This window comes from Glarea lozoyensis (assembly GCF_000409485.1).
Source record: "Glarea lozoyensis ATCC 20868 chromosome Unknown GLAREA3, whole genome shotgun sequence".
Taxonomy (NCBI): Eukaryota; Fungi; Ascomycota; class Leotiomycetes; order Helotiales; family Helotiaceae; genus Glarea; species Glarea lozoyensis.
In genome coordinates, this window is record NW_007360998.1 from 1,907,260 (window position 1) to 1,934,148 (window position 26,889).

The window sequence follows — 26,889 nt, forward strand, 5'->3', positions numbered from 1 at the left end:
TACATTGGTGCAATTGCGCAGACTTTCCCATGCTACTGGATGTCTCTCTTAACCTTTCCTGCATCCAGTCACGACGCGTTCTTACGGTTGAAGCAAACGCCATGAATGTGTTCGCGATCTTGTGGCGTCGGTAAAGCTCGAGCACGTGCTGAACAAAAGGAATAACAGGAAGAAAGGTAGGCGAGATGGCGCTTCTCAATGGGCATCATTTACTTCATTCTTTCTGCTTTTGTAAATGTCTTTCACTCTGAACACACTTTCCTCTCTGGAGTCTAGATTTACGCGGAAGATTCGGGGGTAAAAATTGATCACCACGAGGTTGGCCACGGCAATCTCCTTTTCTCGACGTGGCGCGTCCAATGGAGCGCTGCAGTTAAGGTGCTATCAATACTCTGGAGTTCACTGGTAGCTCAATAAGTCAAATCAATGAAATGAGACAGGCGTTCAGCTCGGTTGTTATGGCGGAGAACCAATATGGCGTTTTGATGGCGCAGAAGTTGTATAAGAAGGTCATCCCAAGACTTGAATAGATTCGAGAAACCATCCACTCGCTTTACTTCCTACTCATCCACAAGAATCTCTAGAATCTTCATTCTACTTCCGCTTACCCACCATGCGCATCTCATCTCTCCTCGTTGTTTGCGTAGCCGCTATTGCTACAGGTCAAAGCACCACGGTAAGTTGATCTCCCCCTTCGAAATCCAGTCTTTGCTTGTGCACTAGCTAACATATCAAAGTCATCTACTCGTGCTGCCTCGACAACAACAGCTCTATCTTCCTCGTCCAGCAAAGCTTCGTCCGTATCCGTAGCATCGGTCTCCTCCTCCTCCACCCGTGCTTCCTCCTCGTCCCTAAGCACCAGCATCTCCTCCTCAAAGGCTGCAAACGCTTCTACCACCGCTATTGTCACAGCAGTCTCTTCAACCATTAAGGTCTCTACTACCTCCAGTACTACAACCAGCAAGCCGGCAAATGCAACATCTTCTGGTGCCGCGGCAAGCTCTACCGCAAAACCTATCCAGGCCAGTGCTGCCAACAAGGAAATGAGCATCGCAGGTTCGCTAGTAGGATACCTTGTCTTCATGTCAGCAGGTGGAATGGCTCTTGCATTATTGTAGAACTGGAAATAGACCTGAGAATCGATACATGTTTGGTATGAGAGTAGAGGAAAGCAAGACATGGGTTGTTGTTAATTATGAGGTGTTTGGGAGAGGAATTGTTGTGCTTGTTTGTGCATAGAGTGAAGGATTGATAATGGCATCTTTCAAGTTAGTTATTGTACATAAACTTTGTCTCCAATTGAATTCTCCTCCAGCTCTCAAGTCTCCTTTCTCCTTGTTATCTTGAACTCCCCTGTAGAGACTGTAAATCTCATTGTCAACAATATATTCTTAACGCATTTCACGTACAACAGACTTATTGAAATTTGACCGCGATAGGTAAAGTTACTTTCTCTACGGAGTAATGATTTAAATGGTTTCCCAACTTATTTTCTGTCAGTAGGTTGAGTGACACCACTAACATGAAGTTTTTAAAATTCATATATTAAAACTGTACAGTAATCAGTAATCAGTCTATGATTAAGAAGAATATATCTCAGATTTAGATCTAAAGTCTTGGACAGGATAACCTTAAATTCCATAATGAACTTAAACATGATTTTAAGACACATTTCGTCTATCTAGTATCTAACAATATGTTGCACCTTGTAAGTGCTGAGATTTGATCTTACAAGGCTAAGCTATAGGATTCCTAATTATCCTCTCAAATTAATTCCGAATCACAATTCAGTGCCCGAAATGTCTATAGTTTTTGTACCTTCTATGTTATTGTCAGGAAGGACTTCACCTGCTCTAGTAGATGAATCCTCATACGTCTCACGTGATGTCGAGCTTAATTCGCGCTAGCGGATCTCTGCCTGCAATGCTGGGCAGACCGACGGCGTTCCCAGCCTCATTTCTGCCCCACCAAAGATCACTACTACGCATCTCTAGGTCAACAGAACATTTGCAGCAGATTACAACACTACTCACGAACCCGGTTTCTCTCAGCGTAAGCTGCACTCTCGCAGACTTCGAGCGTATCGACGCCTATCCTTTCGAAGAAAAGGTGACATCTTCTGTATATCAAGCGGCGAAGATGGCTCCAACGATTGAAGAGCTTGACGCGACTGTTCGCGGCTTCTACGAGGGCCGTGGAGAATCTGTAAGCCGTACCTTGACACTAATATGGTGCATCTAACTCAAGGATATATGTACTAACGCATTACGTGTGTAGCAAAAAGTAGCACAGGCTACCCTAAACCAGGTACGAGACTTTGCGCCCATGATACTCGCTCGATCCGCTTAATCGCTGACACTTTATATCAGTTCAAGGAAGATCCAGATGCTTGGTTGTTAGTTGATAAGATATTACAGGAGGCAACATATGAGCAAACCAAATGTATACTTTTCCAAAGTCGCACGGATTTTTTAAATGTTTGCTGACAAACTGCAGACTTGGGACTGCAAGTACTAGACAACGTTATATTAACTAGGTGGAAGGTCTTACCCAAAGAACAGTGTCAAGGTGAGCAGGGCTGTCTTCAACTCCAGCCGGCGGTGCTAACAACTCTAGGCATTCGAAATTTTGTCGTCAGCTTCATTATCCAATGTTCCAGCTCCGAAGAGTCTCTAAAAACCCAACGAACCCTCCTAAACAAGCTCAACCTCGTTCTCGTTTCGATCCTTAAGCAGGAATGGCCTCACAACTGGCCCACCTTCATCAACGAAATAATCTCATCGTGCCATACCAGCCTATCAATATGCGAAAATAACATGGCGATTCTGCGGCTTTTGTCGGAGGAAGTATTTGATTATTCGGCTGACCAGATGACTTCTGCAAAGACCAAGAACCTGAAAACGACTATGTGTGCAGAGTTCTCCCAGATTTTCCAGTTGTGCAGTGATGTGCTTAATACGGCCACACAATCGAGTTTGATCAAGGCTACGTTGGAGACCCTTCTTCGATTTTTCAACTGGATTCCTCTTGGCTATATTTTCGAAACCCCAATAATCGACACACTTCGCACAAGGTTCCTTGAGACCCCCGAGTTTCGAAATATTACGCTGAAATGTTTGACCGAGATTGGAGGCTTGCAAACAGGACAACAGAATTCATATGATGAGAAGTTGGTGTCAATGTTCACCGAGGTCCTGACCACCATTTCTAAGATCATCCCCCTCTCTCTGGATCTAAAAACGACATACAGCTCCAGTAATTCCAAGGATCAGGAGTTCATCCAAAATCTTGCTTTATTCCTTACCAATTTCAATGGTGTACATTTGAATGTAAGTAAAAGTTCGACACATATGCCTATCTATCTAATTTCTTGAATAGCTCATCGAGAACTTGCCGAACCGAGACTTCCTTACTCACGCACATTTCTATCTTATCCGTATCTCACAAATCGACGATCGTGAGATCTTCAAAATCTGCTTGGAGTACTGGACGAAACTGGTTCAAGAATTGTATGAGGAGATGCAGTCACTTCCAATATCCGATTCCAACCCTCTACTCAACATGGGGGTCAGTGGTATTTCGAGCTCTGGTGCACCAAACCCAAGTGTTCTTGCCAATTACCCTTTGCGAAAGCACAAATATAATGAAGTCCTTTCCAATCTTCGAGTGGTCATGATTGAGAAGATGGTTCGACCAGAGGAGGTATTGATCGTTGAGAATGACGAGGGTGAAATCGTGAGAGAGTTCGTGAAGGAGAGTGACACCATCCAACTGTACAAAACAACCAGAGAATGTCTCGTCTACTTAACTCATCTGGATGTTGTGGACACCGAGAACATCATGACAGACAAATTGGCTCGCCAAGTGGACGGCTCTGAATGGTCATGGGCCAATTGCAACACCCTGTGTTGGGCTATTGGATCCATCTCATTGGCCATGAACGAAGAGACCGAGAAACGATTCCTCGTCACTGTGATCAAAGATCTCCTCGGCCTCACTGAAATGAAGCGTGGCAAAGACAACAAAGCTGTCGTGGCTAGTAACATCATGTATATTGTCGGCCAATACCCCCGGTTTTTGAAAGCTCATTGGAAGTTTTTGAAGACCGTCGTCAACAAACTTTTCGAATTCATGCACGAATCTCACGAAGGTGTACAGGATATGGCTTGCGACACATTTATCAAGATCGCTCGTCAGTGTAAAAGACATTTCGTTGCATTGCAACCTGGGGAAAATGAGCCATTTATTGAGGAAATCGTTCGAGGAATGCGCAAGATCACCTGCGATTTATCGCCCCAACAGGTTCATACATTCTACGAGGCTTGTGGATACATGATTGCTGCACAACCTCAAAAGAACGCCCAGGAGAGACTTATTGCCGAACTGATGTCCTATCCCAACGCAGCATGGGACGCTATCATCCAACAAGCCACCGAAAACCCACAGATACTACTTGATGCAGATGCGATCAAGGTCATCGGAAACGTCATGAAGACTAATGTGTCCGCTTGCTCTTCCATCGGCACATATTTCTATCCTCAAATTGGCAGGATTTATCTTGACATGTTGTCTATGTACCGGGCGACAAGCCAAATGATTTCTGAAGCAGTTGCTCGTGATGGTAAGAATTATTCCATGTTTGTAGAACCACCCTTAACGTATACTAGGTGAAATCGCGACGAAAATGCCCAATGTCCGTGGTTTGAGAACCGTCAAGAAAGAGATTCTTAAACTTATTGAAACATACGTCGAGAAAGCTGATGACATCGATATGGTCCGCAAAAACATCGTACCCGCGCTTTTGGACGCTGTACTTGTCGATTACAATAGAAATGTTCCCAATGCAAGAGATGCAGAGGTTCTCAAGGTCATGTCAACAATCATCACCAAATTATCTGTACGTTGGACCCCTTTTCGCTCGAAATACTCTGTGGTGCATACCCTTTTTCTTCAGGGATTTCTGAATTAATCCTTAATCAATCTGCTGATCTGTTTTAGTCTCTTATGGAAGATCAAGTTCCAATCGTCATGGAGAATGTCTTTGAGTGTACCTTGGAAATGATTAACAAGGACTTCTCCGACTTCCCTGAACATCGCGTCGAGTTTTTCACCCTTCTTCGTGCTATCAATCTTCATTGCTTCCCGGGTAAGTAATCTCTTGTACATCAACGTTTCACACTTGGGCTAACACTAAACTTGTCATAGCTCTTCTCAAACTTGACAACAGGCAATTCAAGTTTGTGATTGATTCTTGCATGTGGGCAAGTAAGCACGACAACCGCGAGGTTGAATACGCTGGCCTTAACATGTGTCTTGAATTAATCACTAACATTGCGGAGACGGATGCCAACACATCTGGCCAATTCTTCCAGCAATTTTTCGTGCCAATCCTACAAGATGTTTTCTTTGTACTTACCGACACAGACCACAAAGCTGGTTTCAAGTCACAATCTAGCCTACTCGCACGCATGTTCTACTTTGTTGGCCCGGCAGATGGATCCGTACCAAAAATACAAGGGCCTGTGTACACTCCAGAGCAAGCGGCTGCTGGCACAAGTAACAAGGACTTCTTGGGCAATTTCGTCTCGGAGCTTTTACACAACGCTTTCCCGAACCTACAACCGTGAGTACACTGACTTCTGCTAAGGATTCTTCTAACCGTATTTAGCGCGCAAATCAAGGCCTTTGTGGAAGGCCTGTTTACCCTCAATAACTCCTACGACCGGTTCAAACTCAATCTTCGCGATTTCCTCATTCAATTGAAGGAATTCTCTGGAGACAACACCGAACTTTTCGCCGAAGAAAAAGAGCAGCTTGATAGAGACACGAAAGCCGCAGAGCGGGAACGGTTGTCTAAAGTCGGTGGTCTATTGAAGCCAGCTGAGCTTGCCGAAGACGATGATGAGTTGTGACTCAACGAGGAGTTCAGAACCGAACACGGCAATTCGCATTTCCGCGACGAACCGCCTACGACAAAACATCTGTCTACACATGCCGGCCAAGCCATGGATGGTTGGGCCATGTACGATCTGTAATCGTCACTTGACTCCAGCCAACGCATACCCAAAAATCCAGCATCGCCATGTGCTGAACCTCCGATCATGTTTTTTTCACTTTGACCCAATTCTGCGAATCTTATACCACGTACAGGGGCGTTATACCTGACATGGAGTCGGGTCTGGATCGAGATTGATGTTGTCTATCCAAAAAAGCTTTTTTATGTCTAGATTACTTTACTCCAATTTACATTTGCGACTCGACCCACGCTTGCATTCGCGAATACGATACGGCCATGATACCTCTTTCTTTGGTGATAGTAGGGTTCAGGAAAGAAGCATGGATGGATGGGTGGGAAAGAGGATGGGGGACAAATGAAATATGTGAACATAGGCATTTATGTAACAGATGACGCTTACGAAGCGTAAATGATGGTTATTCTCTTCCATTTGACACTCGGCTCCTTTTTTTTAATTGAATTCCCGTGGAATGATTTCTCTTGTGAACGCCAGGTGCCGACTTATTGAGTGGAGCCATTTGGGTCACCAGTATCTGACGCAAGTCTTTGCGCACCTCAAACATTCATTACTACAAAACTCAACATGACAATCATATATCGGAGATCTGAAACCACAAAGATGTTCTTTAAGTCTCAGGCTGTATACCACAAGAAAGTCTTATATCAAAAAGTTGTGCTGATAAAACTTCAGTTGCGATCTTGGACTGCGTAGAGAATTGTGCCAGACACTGGTGTTGTGTCTTGCGTCTTTCTCGCAGGTTTGAACTGTGTGGATCAATATATGTGAAAATAATTGCATGTCGTACCAAGCTGCCTGACCACTTCATTTTGATTGTGGATATTCTTTGATAATCGTGTAATAACGTAGTAATAAAAGAATATGAGCTGGTCCTTTGATCTGTTAAGATAAGTGTCTATATCATCCGCGTAGCATCCTCCACATCTCTAATGGACCTCTGAAGATAAATCAAGCCTGACATAAGAAATATTACCCCTGAGCTGAAATATATCCAGTGATACACATGATACAAAAATAATCTACTATGCCCGTATAAACAGCTCTTTTCTAACACAAACCATGTCCACGGTCCACCAATAAAATCTCCACAACACACTTAATAGCAGCTCTCATCTCCGCTGCTTTAGTATCCTTTCAAATCCCTCCCAAAATGTCGATTCGTTACGGCTTGCCCCGAATGTAGCTACCCGTCTGCAGCACCCAGCGTGATGATTTTTTGACGTCGTGACGCGTCTACCCCACAGAAGGGCTGAAACATTCGGATGTCGAGGAGGTGGAAGCGAGTGAGGTTGGGAATGTGAAGGCGAGTGGACTTGGAATGTGGGTGATACGGGTGGGTGCTTCACGTGGGGGGGAGTTGGATGTAGAATATAAAAAAGGGTTTGGGAGAGACGGGATGACGGGTTGGTCGTTAAATCAACGTAGAAGGCTGACTTGTCATTAGCAATGGCCACGTGCGAAGCTCGTAAAGGGGTGGAGATGTGATTGATAGGCAGCTTTAACGGAGGTAAGGGAGGTAATTTGGGCACCGAGAATGATGTAACGTGTCTAATATCAAGACCGCAACTTGCCCGTTTCAAGGAGATGTATCTAGAAGAGTGATAACTCAAAAATTATGTGCGAGTGTCCGAAATAAAGAAAGTCAATGACTTAGTTGGTGAAGAAATGTATGTCTCGTTGTACGAGATATTCCCGACTCAAGGGATGAATATGCACGGTAATCATTGGAACACGCGAGAGCCATGTTTCTGCATCTCAACGGCTTGAAAAAAAGAAATTTGTGAGATGAATATGATAGAGATAACAAGGGTCAAAGTTCAATTGACAGCATTGGCCTTGATCAGACAGCTCGTCTGCAAGCAAGCAAGCCATTACATACTGCGAAGAAGCACGGCAAGAATAATGATATTTTGAGAAAACGTGGCATTCAAACATGAAACTTCTGATATGTGACGAGAATGAAGACTCGCTTGGAGATGGAATACATCTCGAAGGCTGACAGCTCACAAACCTACGCCAGGGACTAGAGGCATAGCTGCGCCTGTTTTTCGTTCTTTGAATGATATTCTGCAAACCCACAATTGTATTCCAAAAGAGCAGTCGAATCGACCTTCCGTCCATTGACGCCCAAGTATCTCAATGGATACCAATATCAAGACTTGGCGTCTCTCAGGTCACACAAACAAAATGAAAAAAATATTTTCACCTCGGTAAGAATTCCGAGTTGAAGAAGCAAAGAAAACAGTCATACTCGTACGATGTTCGCCCGATGACAGCTGAAGCAAGAGCAGCGACCGACGAACGAACGAAAAAGAAACTCTACCGCCTCCGCGGTCGCAAAGCACAACATCCAAAGATGACCCACGAACCAACTTCAAGCCCTCGCGCAAGCCACGTAGATCTTACGCTAGCTGAGTTGAGGCTTTTGACATGTGTGGGTACTGTATGGTGGAATATCGACAGCCACATCTGTAAGACGCCCATCCTAGCATCGTACCTGAGAAGTGCGGTTCGCTGGAATTTGATATCAAGGATGATGTGATTATTAGGGCCGAAGAAGTGTGCTTTTTCCACTGTATGTCGGGTACGGACCGTAGATGCGGATGTAGGGATGGAGCTTCTGTAGAAGGTTTGTGAGGGGGAGGAAGAAGAATCTAGATGTTTTCCGGAAAACGGGAACGGAAACGGAAGTCTTGAAAACGCACAGAGATGTTTTCTTTGGGATAGCTTCAGCACAAACCTTGTTTGCGCAAGCGGTTTTCGGGCAAGACCAGGCCTCTCATTGAGATGTGGAGGAAACGACGATGTTTTGGGGACAGCTAGTCCGAATCGAGCAAAAGCAAATTTTTCATCCATGAAGAAACTCACTTGAGCCTCTTCGGAAAAGATCTAATCAATGCAAAAGCAAAACAGTAGTAAAAGTAAAATTGGACAAAGCCGATGTACCACGATTATATGAGATATCCATCCCGTGTGGTGTATCTGAGCCATATCTAACCGGGACTCCGTTATCGAGAGGTGAAAATTTTCAACCAACACCACCACCACCAACCGAAACCGAGCACGATGTTCCTTCAGAAGAAAACTCTGCAAGTTTGATTTGGAACACGACGTGTCCTTGAGAAACGCCAATCTCACTGCTTGAACCACTCTATTTCTGACTAACGGCTATGCGAAGTATGAAAAAATTCTTCTTCCTTGGTGATATGAGGCTGAGGCTCAATAGTTGCGCCCATCTCACCTCACGCCTGCAGGACTCGTCCGCGTCCCTCACCTGTCAAATCGTGTACTCGTACATTCTTAGGGTTGTACAGCACAACCAGACAGGCGAGCCGGTCAGGTACCCGTAGCGCCCGTAGAAGCGATGGATTATTATTGGGATGGGATGAGATGAGGAACGAACGAACGAGAGAACGAACAAGGAACGAGATGACGGCGATGGATGAAACAGACGAGGAAAAATTTTCTCTTCTGACTTTCCATCGGTGACTGTGTTTTGAGAAGACAAGCGAGCAGCATCAGTCGATACGTGGACGTTTCTCAACTCATCGCTTACCGGGCGTCAAATTCTTCGACCATGGGCTCCTGGTGGTCTGTAAGGCAAGCACGCAAGGTACGAGAAGCCGGCATGGTCAGCCAGCGTTCCCCGAGCAGCAGCGATTCATCATAAGCATCTTAACCTAAATTTGCATTGTCCTTGAAGCGCGCCAGGTCAGAGTTTCGTTTCCCCTGTCGGGCAGGCAGAATAGGGAGGGTGAGGATGAGCATGAGGTTTTTGATTGATAAGCTTGCTTTGCCTTGCCTTACTGTACATGACATGACATTCAGATGGCGATGCGCCCGGTGAGAGGATGAGCTGCGCGGTGGAAGTTTGGATAACCGCTGCGGATGCAGCCGCAATCCAGGGGATTGGAGCCCAGGATAAAGAACGGATAAAGCCTCCGGGGAGGACGAACTGCATGTACCGATGTGCTTTACCAGGTAGGAAGTTGCTACCGAGCACGAGAATGAGTGTTGGAACCTGGTTGAGATGATGAGACGGAGGTTATTTATGAGGTTGTTGATAGAATAATATGCTTGTGTTTTAAAGGCATTGGATATCATCGATGAGGTTGAGAGAGCACGAGGCGCGTGGCAGAACTCAGTCGATGGTGCAGTCGTGAACTCATTCAGGCGTTGCAGGCGAGGATATGGTTGGAGAAGCCGACAGAATTGGTTGTTTACACAACATGAACCGATCATCTCTCAAAATGCAGTTCATTAACTTTCCCTGCCGGTTTTAAAGCAATGTACCCTCGGCACTGTACCATTTCCAAACGGCGTTGACCTCAACGTACATGCTCCGTACATGACTTGTCTTGCAATTGCAGACTGGATGCGACGGAATCAACCATAACACATGCATCACCCAAATGACACCCATCCTGTTGCAACGCTATTATCCATCTCCCTAATCTTGCACGCATCTACATGTCGATTCCTCCCATCAAATTATCTGGTAATGACCTGGCGCGTTCATGGTGCGGAAACACATCCGGAGCTCTCGCGAGTTGCAATGCATTTCTTCCAGATATGATCGACGACAAGGTGCAACGGCACTCCCGTTGCTCAAAACATAAAAAAGGGCGTCGAGGCGTTCAAAAGGGAAGGTTCAGCAAAAATAGATTAACTATTGCGCAATGCCCATGCTGCCGACATGTGATCCCTAACCTCCATTTCGAAATGGATTTTTTTGCAGTTCGAGCATATCCTTGATTACCGAGTGTTACTGTACAAGCAGCTCCGTAAAGTAGTCGCATAATTAACAGCATCAACTTCTATTATTCTGTTGTGAAACCGGAAATCCGAAAACACCATACCGAGTTATAACAACCAAAATATTATCACAACTCACCTCACACACAACCCAACCTTGATTCAATCCCATAAATCGCTATCCACTTTTTCCATCCTATTTCCCCACCTACAGTGCTCCGTACGGCTGTCGCATCACCCAAAATGCGCTGTCCTTTGCCCACTTTGTGGGGTGTTTGACACTTTGACACACGAGGAAATAAACTCCGAACGAGAGAGACCCACGATGGGATCCAATTTATCTGGTCTTGGCCCTGACACCAGACACGATCCTGATGGCATCGTGAAGTGGAGCGGCCAGCGGCCAGCCAAGAGGAAGTGGAACTCCCAAGGTCAGGATGAAGCTTCCTCTTCGTCACTATCGTGCGATGAAGTCATTTTGTATCTTCATCACGAGATGGATGATTGAACCGTGCTTGGTTGCACTTTGGGATGATGAAACTTTTTGTAATGGAAATGCGAGCGAGTGCTGTAATATGGCGAGATTGCAACAATTGCGTGATGCAGTTATTACTTTGGTTCTGGAAGAATGGCACGTTGTACCTGCGTAAAAGGTTGGTTGGACTTTGTATGGCGCCATCCATCAAAAACCCCAACGCACATGACTTCCATCCTCCAACTTTCCAAACTTACATCGCGTCCTGCGTCTCCCTCGGATTCCCAAACAATGAATAAAACTCCAGATCCCAAGACTCTAAATAAACCTAATCTTACGTACCTCACAATTGGAGTTCATTGGCATCGAAGATCTCGTGCACCGGTCATCTTTCCACCAATCCTCCCTTCCGAAACAAAACAGTGATGATCCTTCTCCCGATTACGAGGATACGAAAAGTCACTTGCTCTTCAGAACGTAGCGATGATTAATAATTGTCTCTCCTTTGGTCTCAAAACTATCGGGTGTGTGTGTGTCTACGCATCATCCCAAATTCCCACATCCAGTGATTCCAGTCACGATACCAAGGGCACATTTTCCACACTAAGATTTGTTCGCCCTGACATGAATGGTATTCCGGATGACCGGTACACCAAGAATTAGATTTTCGGAAATATGTACTGTATGAACCCTCTTTGCAGTGATCGATTACCAAGTTTTGGGTAAGTCGCCGATGATACGTACTGTACACTTGTAATTCACAAATTCAGAAAATATCTCCACGGAAACCCCATCCCATCCCCAATTCCCCTTCCACTTCCAAAAATCTAGACACCTCCAATAATGCAGCCACCATGATTCCCCTTCCAAATCCCCCCAAACTCCCACGGGCCTGACCTCCTAAAAAACCACACTAAAACCCCTAAAAAAAACCGACCGCGATCGCGCTGTCCACCAAATCTACTACCCGCCCGTGCCCTCCACAACCTAAGGGTATGTGGGGAACGCTCGGAAAACCTTATCATCATAGATCGCATCTGTGAGTGACGGCGCTGCGAGCGTTCCTCGGTTCCCCCTGCGCTAGATGGGAAGGGAGAGAGATGTGAGTGAATATCCCTGGGTGTGCCGTGGATGGTTGTGAGGAGAGGTTATCTGAGGTATACTTGCTTTCGCTGGGAGATGTTAGGTCATCCCAAGGGAGAATGACTTTGAGACGATTGAAGGAGTTCACGTGCAAGTTGATTGAGTTTGATGATGTTTCATAGAGAAACGCAATCCTTTATCTCACATAGCAAGGGAGAAAATATATGTTTTGAGTTTCAAAAACTCAAGTACCTGATCAATTGATGATGAGGTGACTCTGATAATGCATTCGCTATACTACTATAGACTCAAACTTCTCATGCCACATCTATATGGTGAGATTCTTATAACCAACAAGCTATCACTGACAGAAACTCTCGAGGCAATGCTAATCCCAGATACAATTTGCCAAAATGCCACAACAATATTCGTTTCATATCAAGGCGCCATGGTACCAAAAATAAATCCCTACGCTCCCGTGCTACACAAATATGTGGTATAGTTCCGCTTCAGATCTCGCCATTCCAATGTGCTCCTAAATTAAAACAAAGTAAAAAGAAATGTATTTTTCATGTTGCAAATAGTGAGTGTCCGCCTCAATTGATGGTTCTCCAGTATGCTCCGATGCTAGTGTTGTTGTATGACTCAATGAAACCTTTTTATGACCAGAAAATGATGTGAGATGTGATGATGCTCCGTTGAATAATGCTTTTTTTGTACAACCCAGAATAATTCGTGTAAGGTTATGAGAACGCCGATCCTATTGAAGAAGGATGTGAGAGGTGATTGGGTATTGTGTTTGTATTCGTATCGTAACAGCAACGACTGGTGAATGAACCAGGCGTGCAAGAACTCCGTGTAAAGTGGTAAATAGAAATCGTGTTGATGGAAATTTAGATGAATGGTAACAGTGTGTGGTAGAAGCAGATGTGTGTTCAGTTGGTCGATTGCCTTCGGCTATATCGAGATTGATCGAACGAACTGGCATAAGCCCGTAAAGCTCTCCTTGACTCCTCTGAGAGTTGTGCTGGTTCTGAAGTCGAGGTCGACGATTGCATGGAGAAGAGACTTGATTGGGAACTCGATGGAGTCAGGGACGACTTGGCATATGATACTGGGGAGGATTGTGGTCTTGTTGGTTGGTAGAAGTGGGAGGTTCGTGGTGATGGAGTGGTACCATATGGCTGAGCGTTGCTGAAGTTATATGCAGGTTCGAGGTGGAATCCCTTGCCGGTCGACCTTGATGGCCATGAGAGCGGACCGTTTGGTGATGTTGGAGAGCATGCTGTAGATCCGGCGTTCGACGAAGCAACCTCGTACTCTGCCAGACGGCAAGACTCTGAGCAGTAGACTCTTCCGTCTGTCTGTTTGTCACAGGCAAGACAGAAGTCTGGTGACCAATCCATAGCATTCGCCATTGAATATATCTTGGATCGTGGAAGCGGAAAAGTAGGAAGCGGGTGAAGGTTGTTGGTGTGCAATATTTTTTTCGAGACGGACAAGCTGCTTCTTAAGCTTTTCTCGAAACGAGCCTCGAATTCTTTGTTTGCACAAAGTGGTGTACACGAGTCTCGGTGAACTCAAGGACTGTGTGACTCAGAAAGCGGAGCCTGGAGAGAAAGGTGATTATTTGAAAGGGTTGTGGTCTCAGAAGAGCTAGGCGGCTATGTGAGCACGAAGACGATGGTGTTGATGAGCGAGAGGATGGTGTGATGGTGGTTGGCGTCGTTTGGAGCGAGGATGTGTCAATCAGCACAATGGTTAAAGGACGACGGAGGTGAGTGTCAGAAGAGGCAGTCGAGCTTCGAGCTGGTGGTGGAGAAGTGGTTTGCAGGGCAGAATGGAGCGAGATGGTCAACCCATATACAAAATGGTTGTGGGTGGAGTTTTGGTGGAGAGCAGCGGGAGTTTGGCTGAGCAGGCCCTTGTCTGGTCTGTTCCTGCAAGTGACCCAGGATGTCCGGGGTCTGCGCTGTGGCTGTTTTTCCTAGGCCGCCAGGCTTGTTTCGACGCAAGCGCGAAAAATGTAGAAAATTGAAAAGCGGGCCCAGAGCGAGACATGACTGGCTGTGGTCAGTTGGACAGAAGTGGAGCGAAGAGTGGAGCTTGTCTTGGCGGGTGGGTGGGTGTGGATGGTTGTCTGTGGTTGAAGCAGGCTTTCCTGTTCAGAAAAGCAGCCAGTGTGGGATGGTAGGGCGGCGAGGCATGTGGCCGAAACGGGGTAGCGGGAAAACAGTGAGAAGGACGCAGAGGAGCAGGCAGGGCAGGCCAGGTGCAAGGACTCAAGGAGGGCAACAGCGCGGGATGTGATGGATTTTCTGGGCGTCTCCTGTGAATAATTGCCTGCAAAATAAACAGCATAATCCATCCACATTTACGGTATACGGAGTACGGATTGTGTGCTATTTCCTCCTCCTCCACGCCACGGTGTTGTCTGCTTGTCTGCTGCCCAACAGAGAACTCCTCCTTCAGAGTCGTCTTTGACGTCTCCACGCTCGACACGCTTACTCAGTCAATCACAATCATCCACATCAACCTGCCCTCCGATATCGTGATGTCGGCGGGTCAGACCGGGTTGCGTCTATTACTGTAAACAAAAACACATGAAAAATCGTTCACGCCCGTCCAGTCTAGATCATACCTGGGTACGGTACGGTTCATGCCACATTGAGCGCAAAGAAGCGAGTGCAAGCTCCCCCTCGGCCTCCCCCGTCCATCCGCTTCAGCGCTGTTCGTGGCCTGACAGCTGTTTTTTCTCCGGTTGCAACGCTAGACGTACGCGAATTCCTCCTGAGTGCTTGAACGGAGAGCTGCCCAGCAGCCCAGCACCGGCAGCCCAGCGCAACGCGGCCACGACTGAGAGGATTCTTTATTGAGTCGCCGGTTTGGGCCGGATGCAGCACAGGACGGGGAGCTGACTCTAACCATTTACATCGAAGTATTATTGGGACTACTGGCGAAGGGAAGGGGAAAGATGGGGCCAAGGGGCAGCATCGAGTCCCTGCACCAAATCATGTACTCCATACAGAGTTAGCCCTCCAAAGTACGTATCTTGCATGATGGGGTGGGGTATTCGATTTCTCGGCCTTCGTCAATGTCAACGGTCATGAGTGAGATGTGGTTTTCGGAGTGAGATATACGAGGATACTCTGACAAGCGCCGATAAATACTCGACCTACAAGCCCCAACATCGACCGAATCTCCTTTGGTAGAGGTTGACAAGCTCCACTCAAAAAATCCCTGGACTGGCTGTATTCAAACTTCAACACGCCGTCGAAGCTGTAATAACCGGTCATATATCGACCTCAGCCAAACAACATCCAGGAGTAACAACATATAAATTATAGTCAAGGGGGAAGACATGCTCCTAAAACCGAAACACCTCGTTGGCCACCCTTGAGTTCATACGCTTGTCTTTTATCAAGAGGGGTATGGTAGTTCGGGCGTCGACAGGGTGGCTCACTATTTGGCAGCGTCTGATGAACTTTAATATCCCCGCTCAGCCTGGGCAGCCTTTTGGAAGAGAGACTTCGATGGCTCGATTCGCGATACCTTCAAGCTGCAATCTCATCGATGGAGGCACAAGCGAGATTTTTGTTTTCTATAGCCGCGAGGCCTCTCACTCAGAAAGATACTGCGAAGGCATTGGTGTCTGGTGACTGGCTGCGGAGGTTGACCTTCTACTCTCTATTCTGCAAGACTGATTGGGCTCTCTAGTTTTAGACGATCTTTCACCTTTCCTTGTCTATGTACGAGTACAGATGAGACGTTGATTGTCAAAACCAAAGTCTCAGATTCGTAGCTGCTAGAGGTAAAAGTGGCAGCATCTTTACGCTTGTGGCATTGGAGGTGGTCTCTTCCGCCAATCAACTTTCCTGTCAACCTCAAACTCCTGCCGCTCTTGCATCTAATACTGACTGGATGAAGAAACTGCTTTTCAAATTGCCTCTTGAAAGCAGCAAGGCGTACCGCACCTTCATTGGTCTGTGTTTGACATTGCAGCTATGCCCTATCTGGATCTACCCGCAGTCCCCCATATTTCGTTGCTGATCTTCCCCTCAACGCCACGCCTCCGGCCGCCTTGACCATGAAGGTGTCCAGCCGTCGATATCGTTGACTTTCTCTCATACGCTCTTCCAATGTACAATAAATGCCTCCTTTGAAGGTGCATTCTACGCCCAACGTGGCCGCGCGCGCAGATGGCAAGCTTTCTTCTTTCTCGGCACCATCGACGTCTATCAGGCCCATTCATTCAGATGGCTCCTGCAGACAAGCCGCTCAAAATTACTTTGTCCGCTTGCTGTTGTCAGTCATCGCCGCTCGACGTCCCAAATATGCCTCAGGAAAGGCATCGGGTATGCAGGCACAAGCCAAATCAGGTAGTTTAGATTTTGACCTGCAGACAACAAACAGCATCGGGGCGAATTTTGACATAGGCTACGGGAATACTGCTGAGATATTACTCAAAGCTCTAACTTCACCCGGACTTGATTCATGATCCAAGGAGTTACATCGAGCTGTGCTTTGTACCGTTTGCAAATAAGAGTGAAAGATGGATGTGGACACGTCTTTCCTCTGGTTATCATTTGAAGTTACTTTGGATCTCGATGTCTCTGCCGCCCAATATACCGCTACGTCCTGGTTTGAAACCAAATATCACTTACCGCCAGCAGTAAAAGGTTACGCAAGTCTGCGGCAACAACTATTGATACTCTTGAGTCGGCGAACAGACCCGGCTTCGTTCCAGCATCCCAGTACGACTCCTTTCAAACAAGCGGCGGTACAAAGTACGAGTAAGCACGGCCGCCGCGACGACACGACTCCTGTCGAATACGTTTGGCAACAGCGGCAAGGCTGGATAGTTGCTTGTCAAGCGGCTCGAAGAAACTTCATTAATCACAAAAACCCTCGAGAAACGAACCCGGTATGTACTTAGCAAGTATGCCGAAACTGAAGGAAAGCTTCAAACATTCTAATAGTAGACTTGTTTGGCTAGAAGGAGTGCCGGTGCATGCTCGATATTATATTTGGTCGACGCAATATCAGGACACTAAAAGCTCATGGAAACAATCAATCGAAACTATTGATACCCCAAAATGATGTAGGCCAAATTGCAACTAACTAACATCTAGCCTGTATGAAAATACCCAAGAGATGCGGCTGGAACTTCTCAAGTTCTTCCTCTAGAGCTTCGAAGTTCTAACAAGCACACAACCAAATTGCCCAGGCATGCACCTCAATCAAAGTCATTGTACAATTTCAAAACCAGACACTTTGCCGACCTCAAAGCTCCTCCCCCTTTTCATATCCATCACATTCTTCGGAAGCAACCGAGTAGACTAAGTTGGAGGCTAAAGTTAACGTCAAATTGCCAAGCCGCATATTCACGTTTACAACTCTACCGCGTTATCTTCACTTTATTTAAAGCGTTCTCGCATGTGGAAATATTAATGCCGGATGCCTGGACTGATATAAAAGTTGGTTCATACTAAGCACCGTGGGGGTTTCGAATATCCTTCTAGGGTGGCATCATCCATCGATAAGTATGTTGATGGCGGTACCATTGTACATTCGGATGAATCGGAGCTTCTCTGAGGTCGGGAAAACTTCACCCCGTGTCAGACTCTTGGTTCAACTTTGGTGTCTAAGAAGAATCTCGATATCTTGTCTCAGAGTACGGCTCATCGTATGGGAACTCAATTGATCGCTCAGCCCTCCGCCCCTCTTTTCACGATAGCAGCCGTCTGGTGGACACCGAATGAGCTGAGCTTTCAAACTCACTCGTATCGGATCATCAGGCGCTCTCTCTACTTGGAGTCGGTTGCAACCATCTTCTCGTTTCGGCGACTCCTTGGGAAATCTTCATACAAAAGGAGTCAACATCGTCAGATCAACCGTCTGCCACAAAAACCGTGCTGATGTCCAAAGACAATTGTAAGGCGCATAAAGCTCATTGTGGATATATGACTTCATCTAGATGTAAATCGCCGAGACAGTGATTCATGATTCAGATGTGTTGCTGGTGATCAAAGATTCAGCAGCATGTGCCGAACAGTTTATCCTATCTCTCATCCCACGAGATTGAAGTACAATAGACTTAGTCGCAGAGCTACGAGCCAACTATCCTCACGATCTAACCAGATGTCAAATGCGGCAGCCCACAGACGGCCCGTGTTTGCACGCTTTCCCCCATCCTCGACCTCGATTCCTCGTGGACCTCGGGATCGAATTTAGCTCCAACTCCAATTTTATAGATCTCGGGGACTTGTGGTTTGAATAGGAACCAAGTCCGCAACAAGCGCGCATCAATATTGGATGTTCTTATCTGCAGATCTGTGAGCGATTGCGAGTCGTCGTCGAAGATATCTTTTCATGCTCTGCATTATTGTACGTAGAGAAAGCAGAAGCGCTGATTCTTGTTCAAAAATCGAACCTCGGTAGATTGGGATGAAGGGTTATCGAATCCCAAACCTGTCTACTTTGGTTCATGGTTCTATGCTAGATCTCCATCTTCTAGTGCCACATGGCTTCTCTGCGAAATATTTGTCTCAGCTCCACACTTGATATTCCATCAGATATCGCCCTCAAACCACCACACATCATTCGTTGCATCTTCTCTCCGCAATACAACAAGCGTGAACCGACATGGGGGAACTGGCTTGCGCAAGCACACAGACCTCAATATGATGAATGTTGAGATTCGCTTATCTGGGAATCATGAAATAGGGGTTCCATTGGCTCGTTAGAGCATACGTCCTGCAAGCACTGTTTTGCTGCATGAAATATTGCTCGATAATTGGATCTTCTTCAGTGCGGTGATTTCAGGACCCTGTTCCTGTTGAGTTTTGGTGCAAGGAACTTGAAATAAATGCACGAAGCAACATCACAGGGGCGAGATTGGCTAGACGAACGCAACCCCCACGCTGTCGAGCTCAAGTTTGAGAAACTTGCCGTTTTAACAAGCTTACCTTCAGGCTTCAGGTCATGATTCACCAGTCATACTCGACAGAAGGTGTCGCGACTCACGCAGTGGCGTAATCGAGATTGGCCTTATGACGGGACGTATAGGAACTCTCCTGCTTTGGGGATTTGTAAGGTCGCTGTCGCTTCTCGTGACGAGTGTACGATGGCTTCATTTCTGCATACTGTGTCTTTCGCCAAATACTCGACAAGTGGACGGGACTCTTCGTGTCCGACGGCAAAGTTCCGACGCAGCGAACCTCCAGGCGAGAACGAGGCTTGATCCAGCGACAGTCCATACTGATAGCATGCATAGAATCTGCTTTGGACAAATCGAATCTCGCGCTTGCAGCATATCTGGCACGTCAATATATCATCGCATGGAGCTACGTGGTATTGCCAAAATCCACGACATGTTGCCGTCGAATACAGCAGGTACGGGTTATATGAAAATGTACCCCCAAACAATAATGATCCCCAAAGACACGTTCCTCTGGAGTCGTGCTTACCAGGCTATTTGTTTTGTGGTTTATATTAATTATGACGTTCATGAGTAAGCGAGCACAAGCATGGGGGTGCATCAATAGACACACTGCTATTGCGACAACAAATGCCGTGGAAAGTGCTCTCATCGCGGCCGTTCGTACGACGTGTTTTGTTTGAGGGATTATTTTGCATCATCTTTCCAAAGTACATCCAACATTTTTCCGACCTGGTGCACTCGGCATCTGCAGGGTCGTTTTCAGGAACAGAACGGCACAGTGATCAAAAAGGTTGACCTGGCCTTTTTTTAGCGATGATTTTCCCGAGTTTCTCTGGCTTCAAAGCGCTAGAAATATCAATATTGAGTTTGACGGTCCCTCCCGCAGGCTATTGCATTTTTCTCGAAATAGAAGTTCCAGGAGCGACTTGACCTCCCAGATTCTCGTCGGAGCTCATCTGCAGACTATCATCGGAGTCAAAGACACACTGTTATAGCAGATAGTCTTATGCTTCTCAAATGCCCGATGCCCTGGTGGTTCTTACTGGGGTGATACGGAGCACAAAGTGACAACGGTTGCACGATCTGAGCTGTCACCTCCCCCACATTCTACCCCGGGCTTTGAGATGATGGCGCCTTACTCTGTCGGGCGTCTGTGATGCAACAAGCCGCTTTATCAACTGGTTACTCTCCCAGAATTCCAACAGTCTTCTTTATTGGATACAGCCAGTTCGCCATCTAATTCCATTGGACATCTGCATGCTTACCGGAAGGATTCACAGTACTATATAATTGATTTGTTCCAAGTGCGTACGATCGCTGCTTTGAAGATGAAGCGAAGAAACTTACGTATAACCTTCATTTATTGCGCGTCCGATGGTTTCTAAGGAGGCTGCCTCTGCCTGGTATGCCACACTTTACCAGAGCAATTAGTAGCGCAATTACCACCTTGTGTGATACAGAACCTCGCCTCGAGTATCTATCACGAATGCGAAGGATTACAAGAATAGTGTCCCCTTTTGAATACATGGAGGAATAGTCGGGCTTGGAAATAGTCCAGTTGCTGGGGTCTTGATAATAAAGAGCTCTAGCTTCGATTTTTTACAGATCGCACTTCCAACACTTCACGATAGCAATAAAAGGGGGAGGGAAAGAGAATGTAACCGAGAGTGCTTGAACTGTGTACGACAAGGTCGCATCGGATTGCCAGTCTGTTGTCTGGTGTGGGAGCTCTGCAGGATGTACTGTCCAGAACGCGTAGGAGGAACCGGCCGCAGAAGAAGAGGTTGCATATGAATTCCTGCAGAAATGGGCGACGACGACAAATCCAACCAAGGAGAACAAGTGGCGATATGACTCCCCTGTCAGAACCGTCCAGCCCTCGACAAAACAGCCCTCCATCAGATCTCTGTACAACACCAGTAGGTAAGTATGTTGGAGGCAAATCAAAGTAACCTTATTCTTTGGATTGTCAGGGAGAGGAATCATGAGTTGACGGAGAGTTCACTTCTACTCTAAGTTGATGGAGCGTAAAATACCGGCATCACCGAGCCCGCCTCTCTACTTCACGCGGCTGAGACAGCCTTCAATCCTCAAAGGAGAAGAGTATCTTCTGAACGGGCAAAATGGCTTGTGTCACGGGTGTAAGGGTCCCCGCAATCTTCACGCACAGGCTGCGCCTTTCTCAGCCAACCTTTCCCATCTCTGGGAATCTGACACACAACACCATCACCATGAGCGGATACCTGTTATTCGTGCCTCACCTGTGCTTGGTGTTCAGTTGCACACAAAGCATGTAGCGGTACACCAATTCGAGTACTCGGGATACGGATCCGAATTGGCGAGCCATCGAAAAAGATATCTCGTGTCACTTTCAAAGGTTTTCAAGTGGAGAGGGCAAACCCCCTTGATTTCCTAGCCTTTCAAAAGCTGTCCCTATCTATGATCTATCAGGTCGTGCAGAGGCTGATCAATTTCTATATTGCCACCCAAGCGTGTTGAAATTTCCAAAGCATGATAAAACATTCTTACCCCGCATTGCGGTGTTGTATTTTGTCCCAAGCATGTCCCGTCTTCAAATCCTTCCCAGCTGCTGCAATTTCTATCACAATTTCTCCGACTATCACCAACGCTTGATGTTCTGTCCTGCCTTTTTGGTAGCACATCTTCCGTGGATCCTCCCATTGCATACTTTGATAGCCTGCAACGGGCAATATCCACCAATTCAAACAGCAGATGGCATGCACACTTCATCACAACTGAAGAAATGTGGTAGCCATACATCGCAAAAGCGGGATGTTTATGGTTGATCACGCGCAACTTTCAGCCTTCGGGCCTCGCCACTACAGACACGGCACTCAGGTATGCCGGAGGTGTGTGTAACAGCTGGTTGTTTCCTTCCTCAGGCTTGAGAGTTAAAGCAAATAAGAGGCATCGCGGCGTCGCACATTGCACATGGTTGAGTTGGCTGTTATTGGCTGTCGTATTGCTCGCTGTTTCGGAGCTGGTTTGCTGATGTGAGTTTAGAAAATAGCTTACGGGCATCGATTGTAAATCGCTCATCCAAGTGTACCTTTTGCTTGTCGCTACTCGGTCACAGGAGATAATACCAACATGCAAATTTCAACTCTCCATATCCGTTCCCGTATCACCAATCCCGACCACTTGGTTTCTGTTCAAGGTGGCTTGTTGCGGTTACCAGTGGGTGTGATATTTCTTACTGTGCCCTTCTCAAACCTCGACGGTTGTAAGCCTGGGGTGCAGTCTGTCATCTTCATCACACCATTTCATTACCCTGAGCAACAACCAGCGGTAATACAGGCGTTATGCGCGGCTTCACGTATTACTGTGTCCAGAGTATCTTTGGGACCGTTGCCTGGCTCTCGTTGGATGAACTCATGTTTGGTGTTCGTAAGGCGGTCGTTCATGTGAGGTACCCAGAGGCTCAAGCTCTTTTTGTCCTACCAGTGGTTGGAGTACAAAGATCTGGAAACCACGAGATCGTAATGTCTTACCCCCCGTCACACAATACCTCTCTTATTCAGGACTTGCCGTTGCCACACCGTTTTTTTAGTCGCAAGAGGTGACGCGGAAGAAGGTTCAGTCAAGTTATCGGCGGTAAGAGGCCAAGGACTGTTATCTCGAAATGTCTTGTAAAATTTATCTCCGTCTACTGATTAATACCCCGACCCGGGACCACGAGCACCATGCGGTTGTCATCCTTGACGGTCATCGGAGGACTGCGGATTAGCACATCTCTGTCATGTTGCCGCCAAAGCAGCGCTGAGAACCAATATCTCAAGCAGCGATGTATTTTTTACCTCTACCACGGATGCGTCTGAACAATACGACATTGAGCATCAAGTGACGTTCTCCTAAAGTTCATTTGCAGTGTCAAATCTGGCAATTCCATTGACTTTTCCAGCGATATCATTACGCAAACTATTTCCTTCTTTGGAAGAGCTTCTGGAAGACACCTATTTTAGATTTATGTTTAATTTACGTAGGTTTCGATTCCTGCGCCAGAGGAAACGTCATCTGAGATGAGATTGAGCACTAAGCTCTACGGTGTTAATTAATGGATAAAAGAGAAAAATAGTTGTGGAAGATCATTTGGCGAGGATTTGAGCATAATGAAGTCGTCTTCAAAGGGGTTCGGATCTTTTGCTCCTTGGTTGGAGGTATTCTCCTTCTAGAGTGAGGTCTGATTACACGAGGTGTGAACAACTATCGTGCAACATGAGTGTTGTGAAAATTTGCTATTGCTCCTGCGAGCCACGTAGGTATGCAAAATTACATCTATGGGCAACCTAGCCGCAAGAATAATTACCATTCGCTTCAAAGCAAGTCACATCACATCTCATCACACTCTCAACTTCTCCAACACACCGTCGATCATTGTCTCACATCAGCCTCTTCGCAAACCCTCTTGTCCCAAGAGATCAGGACTCTTACCCAAGTGGGTGAGTTACGAGAGTTGGCTTGGTTGGTGGCTTCGGCGTTGCGTTGCAAACAATGGTTTCTGGGAATCTAACGGAGGTCTGACCGTCTGAGGCTCTGGTTGGTAGGTTGGAGGAATTGAGTGAGCGGCTTGAAGGGCACGTGGGTGTGATGTGAGGTGACTTTGTTTAGTGATGTTTGTTAGCTTGTTGGTTCCTCCTCCATGGGACGTCGATCATATCACCTCCAGGTACTAGAATTTGTCTTTGGAGATACTGAGATATCGCTCGGTGTGTCTCTGGAGCAAGACGACGCACTCAATGTCTTCCAATGGCTATACCTTGAGGATTTGCATGCAAAGCTGTCCTTCATATTCTGGAGTAAGGTATACATCAAACCCTTCTATGTAATCTCAGGAGAGCAAATATTACCCCATTTACCCAAGATTTTGTAACCGTCCCTCCTCCAACATAACCACAACCCGCCAGCCCCAAACCCATCACGCAATCACACCTTCGTCTTCTTCCTAATCCAGAACGGTCCCGTTCCCAAGACCTCAATCCATGCTGATGTTCGCTATATTGCTATCCGGTACCATGGTCCTAGCTAATGTCCCCTACCTCAAGTTTGTTGGCTGTTGGTGTCAAAGTGAAAGATGATCACAGACCAATATATCATGGTTTTGAAATGGTAATTGATTTTCTAGCGCCAGTGCCGTGTCAGAAAGTCTCCCTTCAGAGTTGGCAATTCCGGAGGGTTGCAGGCGAGTAAGTGCGCAGATGACAGAGATTGAGGCCAAGAAAGAACCAATTCCATGAAGACATGTCAACTATATCGTTTTGAGTGACTATCTGCCGGTATCATGACAACTGTTCCCTTTTCTGCTGGCTAAGTGAGATTTTTGAACGTCTGCGTATTTTTCGGAAGTTGGGGCCAGCGGGTCGTCTGCCTGCTTGGTTTTACTTTATAAATTAAGGTCGCAAATACATCCCTCGGACTTCGGGACTGCATAAGGTAGAGATATAAAAGGCATATCAAAGGCGCGTACATCTCGAATACGGAGGATATATGACCAAGTTTCAGTTGTAGTATAGACACGCCCCGAAGTGTTCAATTTGTAGGCAAAGAAGCCTGGAATGTGATAACTCGTCGTTGACTTTGAAACAAGTTTATATATGGTCTTTTGACGAGAGACATCTCCCGGAACTTTTAAAGTTTGCTCCTTAAGCTTTTTCTGTGTATACCTTATGAGCTGTTTATTCTGCGTACAAGTGATGATCGCGCAGTATAAGTGTGACAAAGTATTGCTAGATAAGTACCCAGTTGGGAAGAAAAACGAAGCTTCTCACACATATATCGAGACCACAAGTAAAAGCGTAGGTACTAGTTAGTACAGAGATGATCCATGAACTGCAAATCTCTCTATAGAATTTCACTTGCAAGTTAGAGAGTAAAGTGATTGGAGGCTGATGCGTGGAAAGAGAAGTTAGCTTGATGGGCGATAGTCAAGTAAGGTATCGTTCGGCAACGACCGTTAAGATTCGCAAATTGGATTCCCGATTCCATCGCGAAATTAAATCGCTCGTCCAACTGTGACCGTCATTGCAGTTGGGATATTGCTGTAAAGAACTCAAGGGAAAACATCCTTAGATGTCAACTTTGCCACACTTTTCACATTTTAGGCTTTACCTAAGTTAACTCGGTTTGATTCAGAACGCCTGCTCCCTGATAGGTGAACAGAGCACATGTTCACTTTCGCCGGCATCAAGTCAGGGGTACGCGTTTGATTTTTGCGCAGACGGAGATACTTTACAGAAAGGAGCCTCGAGATAGTGACAGTAAATTTGGAAAGCATGAATGTCACCTGGGCATCCTTGGACGCTCGTGAGTTGGGTGAGGTATTGCAGGGTCCGCTCAGTCTCAACTCATGAGATCGAGTTGTGGTGATACCTGCCCCGGTGGTCAACCCTCGCACAATGGGGCTCGGAGCCCTGGGACGACGTAATATCAACATTCCCTCCCAGACAAAAAGCTTCTCGATCAGAGAGGAGGGCGACGACCGATTGTGTCACGAGGAAGGAATTATGGGGCGGTCTAGGACTATAACCCCCCCCCTTCGGATGTCGAGGTTGTTAACCTTGAACATTTCAACCTCAAACTAACGCAAATCGTTACACGCCTAGGTGTGAATTTGTCTCGTGAAGGTTTGCGCCTCTGATCTCTGGGATAGAAGTTACTTGGGCTATCTTTCACGTCAACATCTCCTCAGCGTGAAGTCGTGGTAGACCGGAACCCACCTGCGCAACCTCCAAAATAACCGCGTCCTTTTCAGTCTTGGGTTGAATCTCAATCCTATTTTGGGACCTACCTGATACTTTCGTGACGCGGCAATTCAGATTATTTATAGTGTGTATCCCACCGGACGCGTTCAATAAAGTTAAGTGACGGTCTGTATTCCTGTTCTCCCCAAAACCAAAGTAAGAAATTGATCCGAAAATCGCAAAGTCGCGAAATCGTGAAACCTCAAAATTGGTACCACAGATTCAGTATAGTATGAATCGTTATTGAATTGAACCTGCAGGTGTTGTTTAGAGCATAAGGTACCTTACCTATGTATCTACCCACCTTAGGTAGACTTTTGTCGCTCTACTGAGATGGAACATGACCAAGTCGCAGGTAAGTTACCTACCTGGTACCTATAGGTAGGTAGGTACCTAACCGTGAACAGATGGAGAGAGACAATCTAACAATCAATCCGAAATTTTTGCTGATGCTCCTTGGGAGTATGTTGATTTTGGCTCTGACTTTGGACAAGCCCAAGCCCTGCAAGCAAGCTGAACATAAGTGAATTCAGGTTAGCATCACATCATAAGAGGTGGGTTTGTCAACCAGAGAGTTTCTTCCTGATGCTCCGTGGGGCCACGGAGTTATCGGCTTTGTCAAGGAACGAAACTAGGGCATACAAGGTTGGAACAAGTCTTACGATAGCAAAATCTGGCTCCTGGCTTTATGTAAGATTAACGGAGACTACCTTATCTTAGTACTGTGCGCATGCTGTACAAGGCGCTTCTAGGCCTCGCTCATATATGCCACTAATTGGCTACCGATTGAATGCTGTCAATACCTACCTACGGTACCTAGGTAGGCAGGTAACTAACAAC

The 26,889-nt window shown here is 46.4% G+C and overlaps 4 protein-coding genes across 4 annotated transcripts; 2 read left to right on the top strand and 2 right to left on the bottom strand.

The window, feature by feature from the left end:
- Positions 1 to 622: 622 nt before the first annotated feature.
- GLAREA_00609 (uncharacterized protein) lies at positions 623 to 1,180 on the bottom strand (the record flags this gene model as incomplete). Its single annotated transcript, XM_008085367.1, has 1 exon — positions 623 to 1,180. The coding sequence occupies one exon, from the start codon at positions 1,178 to 1,180 to the stop codon at positions 623 to 625; it is 558 nt and encodes a 185-aa protein (XP_008083558.1).
- Positions 1,181 to 1,884: 704 nt separating this feature from the next.
- GLAREA_00610 (ARM repeat-containing protein) lies at positions 1,885 to 5,912 on the top strand (the record flags this gene model as incomplete). Its single annotated transcript, XM_008085368.1, has 10 exons — positions 1,885 to 2,205; positions 2,278 to 2,307; positions 2,370 to 2,442; positions 2,497 to 2,568; positions 2,617 to 3,329; positions 3,379 to 4,621; positions 4,668 to 4,897; positions 4,999 to 5,146; positions 5,206 to 5,623; positions 5,669 to 5,912. The coding sequence occupies 10 exons, from the start codon at positions 1,885 to 1,887 to the stop codon at positions 5,910 to 5,912; spliced, it is 3,492 nt and encodes a 1,163-aa protein (XP_008083559.1).
- A 7,371-nt stretch (positions 5,913 to 13,283) lies between these two features.
- GLAREA_00611 (uncharacterized protein) lies at positions 13,284 to 13,766 on the bottom strand (the record flags this gene model as incomplete). Its single annotated transcript, XM_008085369.1, has 1 exon — positions 13,284 to 13,766. The coding sequence occupies one exon, from the start codon at positions 13,764 to 13,766 to the stop codon at positions 13,284 to 13,286; it is 483 nt and encodes a 160-aa protein (XP_008083560.1).
- A 2,732-nt stretch (positions 13,767 to 16,498) lies between these two features.
- On the top strand, positions 16,499 to 16,846 carry GLAREA_00612 (uncharacterized protein; the record flags this gene model as incomplete). The annotated part of the gene is made up of 1 exon (XM_008085370.1): positions 16,499 to 16,846. One exon carries the CDS (start codon positions 16,499 to 16,501, stop codon positions 16,844 to 16,846), a length of 348 nt encoding a protein of 115 aa, XP_008083561.1.
- Between the last annotated feature and the right edge of the window lie 10,043 nt (positions 16,847 to 26,889).